This window comes from Mustelus asterias, chromosome X (genome assembly GCF_964213995.1).
Source record: "Mustelus asterias chromosome X, sMusAst1.hap1.1, whole genome shotgun sequence".
Lineage (NCBI taxonomy): Eukaryota > Metazoa > Chordata > Chondrichthyes > Carcharhiniformes > Triakidae > Mustelus > Mustelus asterias.
In genome coordinates this window covers 10,812,926-10,830,531 of record NC_135834.1, presented here as the reverse complement: position 1 = coordinate 10,830,531, position 17,606 = coordinate 10,812,926, and the positions used below count along the sequence as shown (strand labels likewise).

General features: G+C 43.0%; 1 protein-coding gene across 3 annotated transcripts; it reads right to left on the bottom strand.

The window, feature by feature from the left end:
* Positions 1-2,848: 2,848 nt before the first annotated feature.
* pym1 (PYM homolog 1, exon junction complex associated factor) lies at positions 2,849-16,176 on the bottom strand. Of its 3 annotated transcripts, XM_078201117.1 has the most exons (4): positions 16,075-16,153; positions 14,054-14,147; positions 11,546-11,585; positions 2,849-8,055 (listed from the first exon to the last, which is right to left on the bottom strand). In XM_078201117.1, exons 2-4 carry the CDS (start codon positions 14,076-14,078, stop codon positions 7,581-7,583), a joined length of 540 nt encoding a protein of 179 aa, XP_078057243.1. In that variant the 5' UTR covers positions 14,079-14,147; positions 16,075-16,153; the 3' UTR covers positions 2,849-7,580. The 3 variants fall into 3 exon arrangements, with proteins under 3 accessions (XP_078057243.1, XP_078057241.1, XP_078057242.1); XM_078201115.1 differs by lacking the exon at positions 11,546-11,585 and having other exon boundaries at positions 16,075-16,176; XM_078201116.1 differs by lacking the exons at positions 11,546-11,585; positions 16,075-16,153 and adding an exon at positions 15,664-15,851.
* Positions 16,177-17,606: the final 1,430 nt, after the last annotated feature.

Here is a 17,606-nt window from a genome sequence, read left to right as displayed (position 1 = left end):
TGCCTTCTGAACGGGCAGAGACCTTCGTTGTAACATTTAAACTATCATTCACCTGAAGAAGACTGTGACATTCAAAATGACAGGTTGTCTGTTTAAGTAGGCTTTTTATACGCAGCACATAGACACAGACCTAGTCATTTAAGACATTCAGTCGCAGGAGTTTTGCCTCCAAGTAAAAATCAAAAACGATATGGTTAAAGAGCGTGGAATGCTGGGCAGTGCTTACTGTTCAGATTCCCCACTGGTAGCCCTCGACTACATTATCCCTCCATCCCCAAAACCTCAATCACCAATTACCTCTTGACCACGTCTTAATATTCCTTATCATCCACATCTCTCCCACTCCCCCTTTCTGATCTTCACTGTCCACCTATGAGAGAAAGCCTTCCTTAAGCTCCCTCACAATCACAGGGCACCCCAAAGCACTTTACAGCCAGTTAAATAGATTCATTGCTGTCATCTAAGAAATGTGGCAGCAAATTTGTACACAGCAAGCTCCCACAAACAGCAATCCGCTTTAGTGATGTTAATTTAGGGACAAATATTGGCCAAGACACGAGGTTAATTCCTTGCTCTTTGAATGCATCTTTTGTGCCCAAAAAGGGCAGATGGGACCTCAATTTAACATTTAATCCAAAAGATGGCACCTCAGACAGTGCAGCACTCCCTGCCTAGATTTATGTAGGAGTAAGACTTGAATCCACAATCTTCAGACTACTGTGCCTACTTAGCCAGATATTCATTCTTAAACTTCCCAACTTCCTTTCTAATGGCTTTCCACTCAACACCTCTGGCTAACCTGATGCACTGTTTGAATTTGACCTTCTGTGGTCACATCATCTAATTACATACAAGCAGAATCTGTGGGACACCAACCCATGGGCGCAGATGGAGAAGTCAGAAAGTTGTTCACACATTGCAGATAGTTGTAGCTTAGAAATCTGTGGTAGTTCTGTTTTAAAAGGAACACACTGCTGCACTCCCAAGAGCTTCATAATACAAGAATTTTAACATTTTAAACTGCAGCAATAGATCAATAATTATTTCTACTTCATTATCCTCTCAAGTCACTAAGTTGCTTAATGAGGTACAGCTCCATGAGCATTGTCACTCTCTGGTATATCACCCCACGTTTGAGGGGTATTTTATCATTGAGTCATCAGAGGCAATGCCAACCTGATCTTGTCCCAACAAAATGAAGAAGGGGGAGCCGTGGATTGTGACGGACATTGTGAACCACGGATGATTTTCCTTCCCAGCACCCAAGGACATGGAGGTCAATTGCAGCACGCCGTACGGCTTTCCTGGCTGATATCAGCTCAGTCAAGACCAAGCATGGGAGCTGGGATCTACCGCGACTGCGTGTTCAACTACTCAACGTTTCTTGAAAAACGGTTTGATTTGCATCTAACCGAATCGCTATCAGTCAGTATTCAATTTGCAATTATGCAATGCGCACAGATAATTTGCCCTTCAACAGTCTTGCGCTTCTACAGTGACACCTCAGGATGTTCCAAGCACTTATAGCGAACAGAGTAGTTGTGCTTGCCATTGTTGTAATGTAGGAAATGCAGCAATTTGCACATCGTCTCACAAATAATATGACCAGATGATTTGCCTTACTGATACCGATTGAGGAATAAATGTTGACCAAAATATCAGCAGGATGTTATCAAAAATAGTGCCAGTGTTAACCCAAGGGCAAAGCATTGGTTTAACATTGCAGCCAGGGACAAGCTCTCAACAATGCAGCACTCCGTCAGTACGTTTTATTCATGTGGGTGGCGCTAGCTGGCCAGCATTTATTACTCACCTCAAATGGCTCAGAGAAGGTGGTGGCGAGTTGCCTTATTGACCCGCTGCAGTCCACGTAGTGTAGGTACACCTACAGTGCTGTTAGGGAGTTCCAGAATTTTGACCCAGTGACTTTGAACGACTGGCACTGGCAGGATTGGTCTGCTGACCTTGTCCTTCTATAGAAAGACTGGAGTGTCAGCCCAGCTTCTGTGCTCAAGTCACCGGAGCTGATCTTTATCCCATAGCTTTCTGACTCAGATAGTAGCCCATGGCTTGGAATTTGAAACCAAACCCAAAGGCTCATATTGCTCCCAAGTGATTGTTTAGACAAACTTATCATGCAGCAATGTCCAGCTAATATTTCTCCACATTGGGTACCCAATGTTTTGTGTAAGGAATCATAGCTTCATTGCAACTGGGGTTTAATAAACTACCATTTAATATCTGGGCTAAAAGCAAATCAGGTGATTACTGAGACCCCACAAATTCACCTTGAGCTATGTCCTGGATGAACAGTTTTAATTTTATTTTTAAATTAATTCCTGGGATATGGACGTTGCTGGCTAGACAGCATTTACTACCCAGCCCTAGTTTAGAGGTCAGTTGAAAAATTTCTACACTCAGAAGATTGTAAATCTTTATAATGCTCTATCCCTGATGCTCAATTATTGAGTACGTTCAAACTTTTTTTTATTAATTCGTGGGACATGGGTGTCGCTAGCTGGCTAGCATTTATTAGCCATCCCTAGTAGCCCGAGGATAGTTGAGAGTCAACCACATTAACACACACGTAGGCCAGACTGGGTAAGGACAGCAGAGTTCCTTCCAAGGATATTAGTGAACAGGGTTTTTCTGACAATCGACAATGGTTTCATGGTCATTAGTAGATTCTTGATTCCAGATATCTTTTATTGAATTCAAATTCCATCAGTTGCTATGGCAGGATTCGAACCCGGGTCCCAGAACATTAGCTGAGTTTCTGGATCTAGCGATAATACCACTAGGCCATCGTCTCCCCTTAATTAAAAGCAAGCACAGGCATTGATTGATCACATATTTCAACTTTATTCACTAGCTCTGGAAAAAGCTTTTTTTTAAAAACCAAGTCACTGATAATCCACACATCACACACAGCAAGCAACACATTTGATAGTTACTTACAGTAAAACATTTTATTTCCATTTTTCTTCTAAGTTTCAATCCTGTTTAAAGTCAAATATTCCAATACCATGAACTGGGTGGTGAATGCTGGATATCTCAACAACACCCTTCAATCAAACTCATCATGTAATGAGTGAGCTGGTACCAACAGACAGAAGTGACTCTTCCATTCTTTGTGGGGAGTGAAAACCTGTTGCAAACTGTGGTACCAATCTGCAGGATTCACCTTCTTTGGAAGCATCCAACAAGTAAGAGAACAGATAACAAAATTAGCTTCCCAAGTGACCTTATGAGTAAATGCATCACTTCCTGAGATGCTAAGCCATACAAACTAGGAAGCATCAGACTCAGTGTCTGCTCTGTGCTCCGTTGGCTATTAGCAAAACATCTATAGGAATACTGATACTACAAAGCTTAAGACAGGAAAGTCAAGCCAGGCTCCCGCTCACTAACCAATGATCACTGCTGGAAGCACACGTGTACGAACACGAGGAGCAGATAAAAATGGGGTCACGCTGTGATGCCCTGGATCAAGATAATCTGCCAGCACCCAATATCAAACTCCTATTTTAATGGCCATTAAGCAAGGTACTAATGGGTGGCTAAGAGCTGCACACCTGTGAGGAAACAAAGCCTGAGGGAAGATAAAGATAACACAGTAATACCAATGAGTTTCAGGTTTGCTTAACCCATACTGAGATGAATAACACTATTCAGCTTTTAAAAATCATACTTAAGGACTCAATTTCAACCCCACTGACCATCTTATACTCCCTGCCCCAAAAGAAAAATCCTAAAGATTCCTAAAGTCGAAGATGGTCTGAAAACTTCAGTTTGTGCGCATTCAGCACTGACCTTCTAAAAAGTCCCCTGCCAATAGAAATCTACCGATTTCAAAGATACTGACTAGCTGAAGTGGCCAATCATGCTCAAGTCTAAACTGTGCATCAATCCTAATGGTTACCAGTTGCCCAAAGATGCATACTTTCAGAAGTTACTGAATAGCAAGCGGCAACTCTAACCCTGACTGCACTGCAGCCATATAACAACCCAAACTACTCCAGCGATCAGCTAACTCCGTATAGGCTGCCAATCAAGCCTTCTAGACGGTCAAGTCTGTGTAGGGCAGTGCTACCAGGGCAGCTCAAGTCAGACAGAAGACAGTTTATTTCCTAATTTTACCTAGTTCTGTACAGAAACCATAGGCTTGCCCCTTGATCATGAAAAGTGCTAGCAGGCGAGGTTGGAGTGGCAAAAACAAAACAGGTCACGGAAAAATTTGAGAAGCCGAAGTAATTACAAAAATATAATCTATGAAACATGGTCTTCATTTTATTGCTGTAGGTTGTGACTGAGCGGTCAAGGTTTTGGAAAAGCACGCAATGCTGTCAGTTAAATATTGTGAATTATGTTAACCATTTCAGGTGATTTTTTCCAAACTCACTTAGTGTCTTAATAAGTAAATACATCACTCAAGTGGTACCGAGTTCTTAAAGGACCCAGACTCAAATGTCCAGTTCTTTACAGTCCATGTTAACCCATCCACAATGTGGTGGTAGTCAGGGAACTACAATTAGCCAGTGCTGTTGGGCTTGGGAACATGGCCCCTGCAGGAAGGGCACGTGTGTGGATGCAGTATGAGCACAAGATTATGCTTGGGTTGAATGAGTTCAACCACGGGTGGCACAGTGGTTAACACTGCTGCTTCACAGCACTAGGGAATTGGGTTCAATTCTGGCTTTGGGTGACTGTGTGGAGTTTGCACATTTTCCCCGTGTCTGCGTGGGTTTCCTCCGAGTGCCCCGGTTTCCTCCCACGCTCCAAAGATGTGCAGGTTAGGTTGAAAATTGCTCGAGTGTCAAAGTAAATTAGAGTAATTATGTGGGGCTATAGGATAGGGCCTGGGTGGGATTGTTGTCGGTGCAGGTCTGACAGGCTGAATAGCCTCCTTTTGCACTGTGATTCTATGATTCAAATAGCCTGTGCTCACCTACCTAGGTATCAGAGACTGCCAGCACTTCTGGGAGGTGATTATTGGACATCACCAACTAGTGCCTTCCAAACAATAGGGAGAAAACTGGATTTGAAAAAAAAAGTTCTCCTACATCACAGGTTGCCCTTATACAAGCACATGTCAAGAGAACAGGCCTCTGCCAGTGCTACAATTCCCAGGTAGGTTCACACGTTTAGTAAACCAAGGCAACTGATCCTCCAGTATCTCATTTTCCACTCCCCCTATTTGCATAGGAACCGTTGGCAGGAGCCAGCGTCCACAATGTAATGCCACATTATTGCTGCAACAAGTTGCACCCACTTTAAGATGGGTTTGGCCCAGGTTTACAGTAAATATTATCAAAAACATCAGTGCTGTTCTCCTATCAATCCAGGCAAATTATCCGATTAAATTTAAATAAAAATGTATAAAGTGACAGGTGGGGTTAAGTTCCCATTCAGTTGTGTCCATGTGGGATAATACACATACACCCTGAACTGTCTCAGAACCTGTGGTAACACGAGTGCTTCAGAAGCCAAAACTCCTCGCACTAAAGCTGAATCTTCACCACTGCACTGAGGTATTCGCTGATTTGCAACCACTAAGAAATTCAAAGGGAATTCACTGCCTGTATTCAACACTTCCACAACCTCTTGGTATTTAACGAGAGAACACTTGTAAAAGGATGATCTATATTCAATCTGGATTATATTCAACAAGACTGCAAGTCAGACAGATACACCGTAAAATCTACACTGATCACCAGCTGCCACTTTAAGTCACACCTGTGAAGGATTTTGCTCCGTTTGTTAACTCTAGATTGCGTGCATTTCAGATTACTTTCCTCAATGTACATCTAAAATATATACAATATACAAAAGTTAAAATGTCAATGATGCAAGGACTAAAAACTTGCAAAGTCCCAGCAAACAATGCAATGTTGGCAGCTTTCATTTTGAATCTTTAAACCGGGTCATAAAAATAAATTATCTTGTAACTAAATTAAGAAAACTGGTGGAGTTGATTTTAGGATCCCTTTAAAATGAACAATCTAATTATATAAAATATGGCTTTTAACCCTTAGCCAATTAACTGGCATCCTCATTATATAACACTGAATTTAGACAACTGCAATATGTTTGCCTCTGTATCACACAGATAGAGTGTTTGAGATGGTTGTTAGCATATGGGGACAGATATATTACCTGTGTAAATTATTGGGGCAGGTAATCTGCTCCATATTGAGAATTAATCCAGCAGTTCTGGTCTCTTTTGCCAACTTCCCCAGAGTATTGCCATTTGGCAGCAAGATCACCAATGCCACAGCCCATTCCATACCCATCTGCAGCCAATGCATCACATTGAAAACGTCATACTTGAAATGACCTCCATTACCTGAATCGAGAGTTTGCGATAACCGTTAGCATGCGAGGACAGGTGTGCAACATTCATGACTTACTTTTGGGGTGCACAACCTGGTTTTATATCTCAAGCCAATGATTCCAGTGGTCAAGATATCTCTCACCACTCCCCCCTCCTCCACCCCATATGAGGGCCACCTAGCAAGTGGCCAACCCTATCCAAACATATTGGCATTCAATATAGATGGGCAGTTTAAAAGAAAGAAATTGCATTTTTATTGTGCCTCATCTGAGAAACATCCCAAAGAATTTCACAGAGTGAATTTCACTGCAGCACAATGGCTGCTCTGTAGATCAATTCTTGATAACCCATGGTGATGCTTGTTGTCCATATTCAGGGACTGCTGCACAGCTCTGTAATGATACTGATGACATACAAGACAGACAGTGAGAAAATCAAAGCTGAACAAAGGTTAACAGCACCATTCAAGTCAACGACTTCAAACGAGTATTGCATTGTTAACTTTTACACCGGTTAACGCACAGCCGGCACATCATTAAAAAATGCTTATCATTTTCATTCTGCAGTTTTGAAGGACGCACAAAAATGATTTTTATTAATGCCTTTCGACAAGCGGTCACCAATGGGAGACATACAAATAGTAATTTAATTATCCCCTATCGCGTTCTTGGGAGCAAGCACAATTCAAAAATAATTAGAAGTGCAACAGCATCCCGAAGAGGGCCATTTCTACTTCAACAATCCATCTTACTCCCCCTCAAATGTGCTCAAATACAAAAACAAAGGGGTGGGGTGTTGCCTTGAACAGTTCTGCTGAATTGAACACTGGATTTTTTTTCCTCCCCAGCAACGTGAAGGAATGAGATGACGATCAGGCTCCTCGACATGGTGAATCCCTTAGTCCAGACCAAGTACTCGATGATAGGTGCAGTGTACTGACAATATTCTGAAGTCACGTGGTCTAACAGAGAATACCCAATGCAGTCCACTGAACAGTACATTTATTCCATACCTCTTTCTCAAGGCTTAGGAATGAAACTTTTCTGAAAAATATTCCCTCCGTTTCTAATAAAACTAACAGTGTGAAAGGCAGCACGAGGACCAGCGTGGACGATGATGTCCTATTGAGACCCTTGGTCTCTAAGACTCAAGCCTGTATTATCTGATAGTTATTCGGCGTGGATATCTTTTGTGGGTATGGAACAATGACTCGCCCAGTATCCTTGGCGGCATACAACAGTTATTACTATAAACCCAGTTCCAAACCCTCCAGCTCCTCCACCAGCAGTTTCCGGCGGCTCAGCTTTTCCAGCTGCTCTTTCGTCGCCTGTTTAATCTCACCAGAGTCTAGTTTTTGCTGCAGTTCATTGATTTGGCGCAGTTTCTTTTTAAGATTTTTTACCTTCTTCGCCTTTTCTACTCCATCATGATCGCCTTGCGACACAGCAGCCTGCGAGTTCGGACTGCTGCCGCTACCGCCACCAATGGTGGTTTTCTGCAATGTCTGACTCAGCTCATCGGCCTCGGCGGTGCCGTCACTTTCCTGCTGCTGTTTGCGCTTCTCTTTGCGCTTGAGGTTGCGTTTAGCTGACTTGGATAACCCAGCCAACTCTCCGTCGTGCTTTGACTGTTGCTGCTTGCTTTTGGCGGATTCATCGGGGTTAAGGCCAGGTGGCAGGTCGGGTTTGCTTTTGAAAAACTTCACATACTTGTTTTCGTACCTGCACACAACAAATACAGATAATAACAGGCCATGCGAAGTGGGATACAGACTGGTCATCAAAAACAGTTTAATCTACTTTTTCTGATTTGCTCCTCTCCTGACACTTGCTGGGCTACTGATCCATGGGCACTAGCCACCCTCTGCTAATCCATGGGCACTAGCCACCCTCTGCTATCTCACTGAAGTGACTACTCTGTGCCTGAACTGAGACAGTGTGCCAACTACGCAGGGAATGGCCAAACTTGATCCTGCCATCCTCATTTGATGTCTAAGTGCATCACTGCCAAATCAAGCCCAAGACCCCCCAGCTTTTGAAACAGTCGTGTTTGAAAGTGATTGGCCCATTGGTCTAAGTTTTTTTAATGCTTTCATAGAATGTGGGTGTCACTGGCACGGCCAGCATTTATTTCTATCCTAAATGTCTTCGAGAAGGTGGTGAGCTGTTCGGAGTCAAAAATTACCCACCCCTTACAACAGTGTATTTTCTGGTTAACATGCCCTCCTGCCACACATCTCTTTTTTTCCCTTGATGCCCCTGCTAACTAAATTTGTTATTGAAACTGACAGTAATGACAGACACTTGGGACGAGATGCTGGATGGCACCTAATGAATTACACCCCATTAACTAGAGCCCGGGGTGGGGGGGGGGGGGAATCCGGCTGTCAGTAGATATAATGGCTATTGTGCCAATGTACAGCACATCTGCTCCTACACACGGAGAACATGAGAAAAAGCATAACAGGGTACAGCTAGAAACAATTGTAACAGAGGCACTTGATTGACTCTGGTGGTTGGTGGGAACATGAAGATTTGGAGGATACTGTTGCCAACAGTCAACATATCCCTGCAAGGATTACCTTTGACTCAGGGCAATTGTAACAGTCTGACCATGGCTGTCTCAAGGGATAACGGAATAAACTCCTTCATAAAAGGCTTCCCACAAGAACAGCAAAATGTTTCAATCAGATCCCTTCCCCAGAGGTGGTGTTAAATTAGTTCCCAAAAATTGCAGCTGTTTACAAACCAGCCTGGAGGTGGCCAAGTGCAAAATAAGCTGCTTCCATGAAGCCACATCACCCAAAGCAGTAAAAATTAGTAGAAAGTAACCACCAGGGTCAATATGGCAAGCCATCTTTGTTACGGTTGTTTGGCAGAAAACCCTAAAAAAGAGATCCATAATACACAATTATAGGCTGATAAAGGGAAGCAGTAATAAACTCTTGCCTGCACTGCGCTGAAGACTGGTGCACAAATAGCAAGTTGTCCACCTGGCAAGCAAGTAGCTGTTGCAAATTACCAATTTAGGGGCATGAAATTAAGATTAACTTGCTTTATATAAATTTTGCATCACTCTCTGAACAATTTTTTGTAGTTATTGCAGTCACAATTTCCTCCTTTGACATAAAAGACTGGCAACTGGACAGTCAAAAGGTGCAACTAGATAATTTGCCTGTTCAGCGCTGCCCCGAGCAACCTTGCACTTCAGCGTAAATGTTCACAAAGAGAGCTCAGTTGGTTATCAACAAACTTGTGCAACATCAAAAAGGGGGGCATTTTACATCAGCTGAACAAACAGTCATGGTATCACCATTACAGTGATTGAAATGAAATGAATAAAACAGGCAAAGCAGGTGGTGGCGTTGATAGAATATTAAACATCTCCAAATTATGCAGTTACTTTTGCGCATGCAGTATTGCGAGCATAACACATGGGGGATGGTGGGTGTGAAAGAGAGGAAGATAAATGTTAAAGCATGCTGTATTTGTTACTTGGAGAAACGTAGGTAAAGCAGTACATCAAGGTTGAAAAAGAATGAGAGAAGCTGGATTTATCAAGCTTGAAAAGCATGAACTGAACTTTCCATCAAGGCATGAAGCTTTTCAGCACTGAATCAGGTCCTGTTTATTAGAGGCGGGTAAAACAATGGAAGATGGAGCAAGTATGAAGAAAATGAAATAGAAGGTTAAAAACTCAAGCTCCAATATTAAAAATGACAAGTGGTCTCAGGATTCCTAAAGGTGCTCCATTGACAGAGCCACCAATATGATAATTAGGAAGTGGAGTCACCATTTAACATGATGCAACAGCCCAAACAATCTCTCAAATTCTCACATTAAGCACAGAAAGCAGGATAGAAATGCAAGCGGAAATCTACTTTTATTAGGAAAGGAAGCAAAAATATGAAAAGCCACAGACAGGGTGATTTGATCCAAAAGATGCCCTTTACATCCTGCTGCCTGCCAACCCTCCACGACTCATCCCATCATCTGTTCCAACCCACCTGCTGGTTCAAATGGACCAACACAACTTCACTTTGGAGCTTTCCCCTTAGCCCTCTTAACATTCCCAGTCTCATTTCCTAGCCACGCCAACATCTTCCCCTGATGGAAGAACTAATCAGAATCCCTACAGCGCAGAAAGAGGCCATTCGGCCCACCAAGCACAATCAACCCAGCCCCCATCCCCATAACCTTAACATCCTGACACTAAGAAGCAATTTAGCACTGCCAATCAACCTAACCTGAACAACTTTGGAGTGTGGGAGGAAATCCACGCAGACACAGGGAGAATGTACAAACTCCACACAGACAGTGACCCAAGCTGGGGATCGAACCCAGGTCCCTGGCGCTGTGAGGCAGCAGTGCTAACCATTGTACCACCGTGCTACCCCCAAATTCCCAAAACTCACTGAGCTGGACCCCTCTTGTTCAGTAAAACAGCTAGCTGAATTGTCCAGTCATTATCATTTCATCCCCAAAAACTTTGTATTGAAGTCTTCCAAGGCAGAGATCTATTTCAACGACCATCACCCATTTTATGGTGGTCCTCCACTACCAGTTCTTCCCAACTCTCTTCACTCCATCCCACCTCATTCATTTGCCTCATTCCACCCTGCCCCCAACCCAGTTCCACTATTACACATCCTCCAACCCAACTCGATCTGAAAATAAATTTGAACTATGTCGTGGCCATCTGCAATGTCACAGGAGACAAATTAGTAAAAGGTAAAACAGTTCAAGCTGAGAGTCATGCAAAACTAGAGAAATATTTCTAGTTATGAATGCAAACTTTGGAAGGATATTCATAGTGAGAGAAAGCTATGATTTATAATGACTGCTGTATTTCTTACTAACCTCTGGAGATCAACATGCTAACTGGCTTTATTAAAATTCAAAATATCTTGAGTTTTCACAATGGTGTGTGTTAATTCGATGTCATTTGTTGAAATAATTTTTAATTAGAAAATTTGCACATGTATTTTATCAAGAACTGCTACAAAAGCAGTGCATTGCAATCCAGCAACACTTGAAACTTGACTTTCATTGGGTGCCAATATGATGGATGATGTTTTCCTATTAAGACAAAACTTAACATTGCATTGTGCCAAAAATCAATATTAAAGCTACTTTGCGCAGTGAGCGAGCGTGGGAATCAGAGGCGTGCATTATTCATCACGAGGGAGCAGTAAAGACTCAGATCCAATACCTTTTACAATGCAGAAGATACGCCCCTGGAAATGCAATACCTGTTGAGTAAAATAGCATTCTCTCAACTTTTGCGTAGCCATTTTTGTACAAAATTGCGCACATCAGCTGAATTAAAGGTTTCCAATATTTGATATTTATCCCAATTAAGTGGGCTCTTAATGCCAAGAAACATTAAAGGATTACAGGTTTGTCCCGATTTTGATTTTTCATTCAAGAATTTTGAAAAATTAACCATTTGCGGAAAATGTACATGCCTGCAGTAATTACATTAAGTCAAAAATAACTGATTGTTATCCAGTGTAAAAACAGAAAATGCTGGATAAACTCAGCAGGGATTTCCAGCATCCGCAATACTTTTGCTTTTATTTAAATGTTATTCCGTGTTTAAAAGTTTACCAGTTGGGGCAATATTGCATGTTTCCTAAGAGCTTTTTTTTGGGTCCCTGATGGCCTTACAGGTAAAAGGTACATGTACTAGGCCTGGGTTCAATCGTTTGAGATGGGGAAGGAGAAAGAAGGGAAATAAAGTCAGCCATCCCCAAACACCATCCAGTCTCATCTACCAGAAAGTGCATGTGTGGACATGGGGTGAAGGTCAGAACTAGGTTCTTGATGTATCCTCCCAGCCATACAGTCTGGCCATACATTATTTCAGCTCACACACCAGGACTTGGAATAGGAAACCTCAATAAGAGCCAGTGCCTTCAAGAGCAGGGTGGGAAGACAGGTTTAAAAGTATTTTTGCCTTTCCTCTCCAGATCTTAATTTTGGCTAAAAGGGCATGCGAGCAAGCTGCCTGCAAGCCTTTAACGTTCTTCTGCAGCTTGCCAAGAGGAGCAGCCCAGTATAACTTTCCTTGCCTCTTCAGGGTCACCAGTGTCCAATTCTCTCTCCAGTAACGTGATTGTGATCAGGCAGTCTCTGCAAGCCCACATCCCACAAGTAGTTGCTAAAAATTATAGTCCCAAAACATCACATTCTAGGCACTTCATTAATACACATCTAAAGGTTGACTTAATTGCTTTAAGAAACAGTAATACAAGGGATCCTCAACGCTCATTGAGTTACAATATAGCACTGCAATTAAGCACTTTTGATACCATGAAATTGAAGCCCAAGAAATCAGGAAGAAAAGCAAAACCACGTCACTGAATCGCTGTCTGAAATTCTCTCCCCCGCCCCATGCACGACAGTGTCTTCTTTGGCAACAGCTAAAGGAAGAGGCTTAGAACAGATTCCCTACCACTAAGTCCCCAGCTGTCAATTGCGTTAAGAAGCGGATTCCACATACAAGTGAAGCATTATGTATTGCAAGTTCGAAGGATTTTTTGCAACACAAGGAGCGGTCCCTCTTTATCCTTGATAATGGATCTGCTGGACACACTAGTGGTTATCAGATTTTTTCACCTCAACTTAAAGATAGGCATGTGGATGGAGAAAATGTTACATTGTACTGGTTTCAAAATGTTTTACTTAGAACTCCACATCACTGTCCCGGAGCAGGGATTATGATTCAGAGCTGGGGGCCCAGATGATTTTTCCCCTTCCTAGCCCTTGCATGCTGAGGTTATACACAAATGAGAGAAATTAAACGTGGGGCTTCTTAATCATTATTTCTCAGTTCAACAAGGAACAGTGTCTTTCCTACGAGGCCAGTAGGGTAGATGCAAGTGAAATTCTTTGAACTCCAGGAAGTGAGACAGTTCAGGGCTCAGATCGTGCCAGCAAGAGGGCCTGCCAGTGAACATTTCTGCAGAGCATAGCTCAGTTCAACTTCTTCCATTGTTTCAAGGGACACTGACGTTTTAATTAGCACCCAAATCTAATCTTTTGTGCATGGCAAATGTACATTAAGCTGGCTTGTGACAACAAGACTGGAGTTGATAGTGTGCATAGACTGAAGAAAATGAACGATATTTTAAATACGTCCAAAACAAATGATTTTGCTTAATTAATGCAACTGGGCCTCAGTATTGAAAGCATTTCTTCCCATCTGTTACTATGGTCATCCTCTTACATTTAATGAAAATACCACTACACAATTGAAGACACAGATCAGGCAGACCTTCTCCTGCAGCTCATGCGTAAGCACTTGTGAAACACAAGAGCTGCCTTCTGCAAAACATCTGACTGAACAGTTTAAAAATCAAACCCCAACACAATGCACTTGCAGATATGTTCTACGACTGTGATCACCTGGCAAGTTCACTCATTTGTAACTTCCTAAGACAAAGCTGATATTTGATTGCCAGTTAGAATTAAAACTAAATGATATGCGCAGATGTAATGCAAAATGCTAGAACTTGAGAGCGAAAACACTCCCAGGTAGCTCATAGGTTTTAACTGTCAGCAAGTGACAAGTAATGCAATGCTGAAAAAGGCAGCAGGTCGTAAGAGACAGTTAGTAGAACAGCTATGGAAAATAGACACCTCCCCATACCTTTTCACAAAAAGTTAGAAACATTTTTGCCTTTCAAATATTTAGTTTCTATAAAATGTTACTTACACTGGGACCTCCTCTTGAGGTACATATCCTTCCCTTACTCGCCTTGGCTTCCGCCAGGTCCCATCAGGGCGCTGTGACGCAGGAATATATTTCCCTACAAATGTTGAGAAAAAATATAAATTTAAATATTTATATAGCTCGGTGGTTCCGGGGGGGGGGGGGGGGGGGGGGTCCTGACCCAATAAGGTAGAAGAGGTTACTGAAAGAAATCCACCGGATTAAATCCCACAATAACTTTATCTTCCAAGTGACCAATAGAAGAATATAGCCCTGTTAACCACACTTTAAAACTAATGATTTAGTAAACGCCCAACATTTTGTTAAGAAGAATACTTCAAGATATTCCTGCAAACCCTCAGCTCTTGCCCAGCCCTGGTGCTCCACCTCCACTGAAGCGAGGGTAAAATATTGGAACAGTTAGGTTTTGAAGGACCATTTGGCCCATCGAGTCTACACTGATTCTCCGAAAGAGCATTCCACCCAGGCCCTATCCCTACATATTTATCATGGCCAATCCACCTAACCTACACATCTTTGGACCGTGGGAGGAAACCCATGCAGACACGGGGAGAATGTGCAAACTCCACATGGTCACCCAAGGCCGGAATTGAACCTAGGTCCCTGGCATTGAGAGGCAGCAGTGCTAAACACTGTCCCACCCGAGTCAAACTCTAATGCAGCACTAGCCATACTTAAATTGTGGGAATACAATTCCATAGGCAACAGCAACCCTCAAGTGTCTAAATCAACCATTTTCATGCATTAATTGTGATAATTTAGTGACAAACCCTGTACAGGATACATTTTTCTTAAATTTCACAACAGTAGGAAACAAATATACAATCAGGGAAGGAAAAAAAACCTGCTTCCAGGCATCTACCAGCAACTTTCATTAGTGCCTGTGAACATAGTTTGTTGTCCACCCATCAACTCCTATTTAGCTTCATCAATTCTGCCTTCCTTTGGAAGTCAGTCCTGGCTGTCATTCAGCAGCTTGCTACAGTGACCAAGACCAACCAAATGGGAAATAGGAGCAAAAGCTCATCTTACAAAATCAGTGGTGCCCATTTTAGTTATTGGGTTATACATTTTAACTTTTCAAACATGACCTTTATTTGGGAAAACAAGAATCACGATTTAGAATGGCAAAACAGGGATGAAATGGAGCTAGTCCAGGATCCTGGGCAATTTATTAAATTGGTGATTGGAATGTGAACCCACAGCATCTTCAGACATTTCATATCAAGACTTAGACGTGATTAACTTTTGACTCCCCTTATCATAAGACCGAAACAATGAATTTAGTTTCAAAAATGTAATTTAATAAAAATATTTTAATAAAAATTGGAATATTAGGTCAAAAGATAAATCTTGGCAACATTTTACTTGAACATCTGAAGAAAATAGCTGGCTTTATTAATTAAAGGCGGCGATTGGATTTTTTTTCTGTACTAGGCCGCAAACACAGCCTCGGACTTTCCTGATTCTTCTGGCCGGGTCAAGCTCCTAATGGACGCGGCCTGGGCGGCAGCAAAGGGAGCAGCAGCGGTGGGTAATTCGGGGAGGAAGCTCCCGCCGTGTTTGGCGAGCGGGAAAGGAGCGCAACTCACCGGTCTCGTCCGTCACATAGGCCGCCATGATCCCCCCCCCCCGCCGGAAGTTGCGCCTCTACCATGGCGGCGACTGGATCGCCGCATCGAGAAAAAGCTGAGGTAAAAGTGGCTGCGATTTCCTCAGGGGACGGAGTTGTGGAGATCGGGGGTGATGAGGGAGCCGCCAATCCTCCATTTTCTCCCTCCCCTTCAGCGCCTGCCTTGGGGTCCGCGTCGACTCCTCCCGTAGGCCCCGAGCCCCCCGCCAAGCCTCGCTCGATTTTAACGCTCGGTAAAGTGACCTACTTCACTCCTCCAACATTAAACCACCCCTCCCCGCCTTTCAATAACCCCTTTTGTTCATTTTACATCACCTTTTTCCACAAAAATGTGGAAGAGAAACCCCCCCAAAAAAAGAGAAAATCCTACCAGAATCGGTAGCAGAAGCGGCCTCCATAGCAGCGCTGCAAAAGGACGATTTTAATTGCGCCACTAGGGTGAGACTGGGTGTGGCTCCAGAGTCATCAGGACAAGAACCAACACACCGAGTGCTTCCTCAAGCAACCCCCTAATAACCACACGTCGTCCCATTAAACCGAAAGGGGAAGGAAGCAGTCCTTAAATCAGGATTTTATTTTCTATGTGCACTCTCAAACAATGAAGTCACCAGCATGGCCAATCTGCCAATGTTTTTGGCCAACCAAATAAACAAAATCAAATTCAGAGGCACTCTGCCTGTTTCTTACAATTGTACTCAATATTTTCTTACAATTGTACTCAATATTTTCTTTATTCATTCATGGGATACGGATGTCATGGCAGCATTTATTGCCCGGGCAGCACTGTAGCACAGTGGTTAGCACTGCTGCTTCACAACTCTAGAGACCCGGGTTCAATTCCTGGCTTGGGTCACTGTCTGTGTGGAGTCTGCACATTCTCCCCGTGTCTGCGTGGGTTTCCTCCGGGTGCTCCGGTTTCCTCCCACGCTCCAAAGATGTGCGGGTTAGGTTGATTGGCCATGTTAAAATTGCCCCTTAGTGTCCTGAGATGTATAGGTTAGTGGGTAAAATATGTAGGGATATGGGAGTAGGGTCTGGGTGGGATTGTGGTCGGGGCAGACTCGATGGGCTGAATGGCCTCTTTCTGTACTGTAGGGTTTCTATGAATTGCCCCCTTTGCATACAAGTCTTCAATTCTCAGGGGGGTTAGCACTGCTGCTTCACAGCAAGAAGTCTCACAACACCAGGTTAAAGTCCAACAGGTTTATTTGGGAGCAAAAGCCATTAGCTTTCGGAGCGCTTGCTGCTCCTTCGTCAGGTGAGTGGGATTTCAGTTCACAAACAGGGCATATAAAGACACAAACTCAATTTACAAAATAATGGTTGGAATGCGAGTCTTCACAGCGCCAGGGACCCGGGTTCGATTCCTGGCTCGGGTCACTGTCTGTGTGGAGTCTGCACGTTCTCCCCGTCTCTGCATGGGTTTCCTCCGGGTGCTCCGGTTTCCTCCCACAATCTGAAAGACGTGCTGGTTAGGTGCATTGACCCAAACAGGCGCCGGAGTGTGGCAACTAGGGAATTTCACAGTAACTTCATTGCAGTGTTAATGTAAGCCTTACTTGTGACTAATAAATAAACTTTAACTTTATCCAGCTTGGCGGTCTGATTTCAATATCTGTCTGGTTTCAATATCGGGATTTATAGGTGCTCCCGAATCTGAGAACTGAACTGGGTGGACTCAATTTCCACATTCACTGTATCGATTTTGCCCTAAATAGAGAGATTAGCCTTCAGGAGCAAGCAAAGTAAAACTTGAAATAAAGAGAAAGACATATTTGAAGTAAAAAAAAGTTATGCCCAACTAGATGAGAACTGTGACCCAGATTTGAAAAGATGAAAATTGGAAAGAAGGCAGAGATTTACTGCAGTTAAATTTCAGAGACTAATAGGAGGGAAAAAGCC

Bases quoted from the DNA above. Each gene is read 5' to 3' on its own strand.
- pym1 (XM_078201115.1), bottom strand. From the start codon at position 16,102: ATGGAGGCCGCTTCTGCTACCGATTCTG. The intron at 14,148-16,074 runs GTAGGATTTTCT...CAACATTTGTAG, and splicing joins CGCTTCTGCTACCGATTCTG to GGAAATATATTCCTGCGTCA. The intron at 8,056-14,053 runs GTAAGTAACATT...TGTTGTGTGCAG, and splicing joins CCTCAAGAGGAGGTCCCAGT to GTACGAAAACAAGTATGTGA.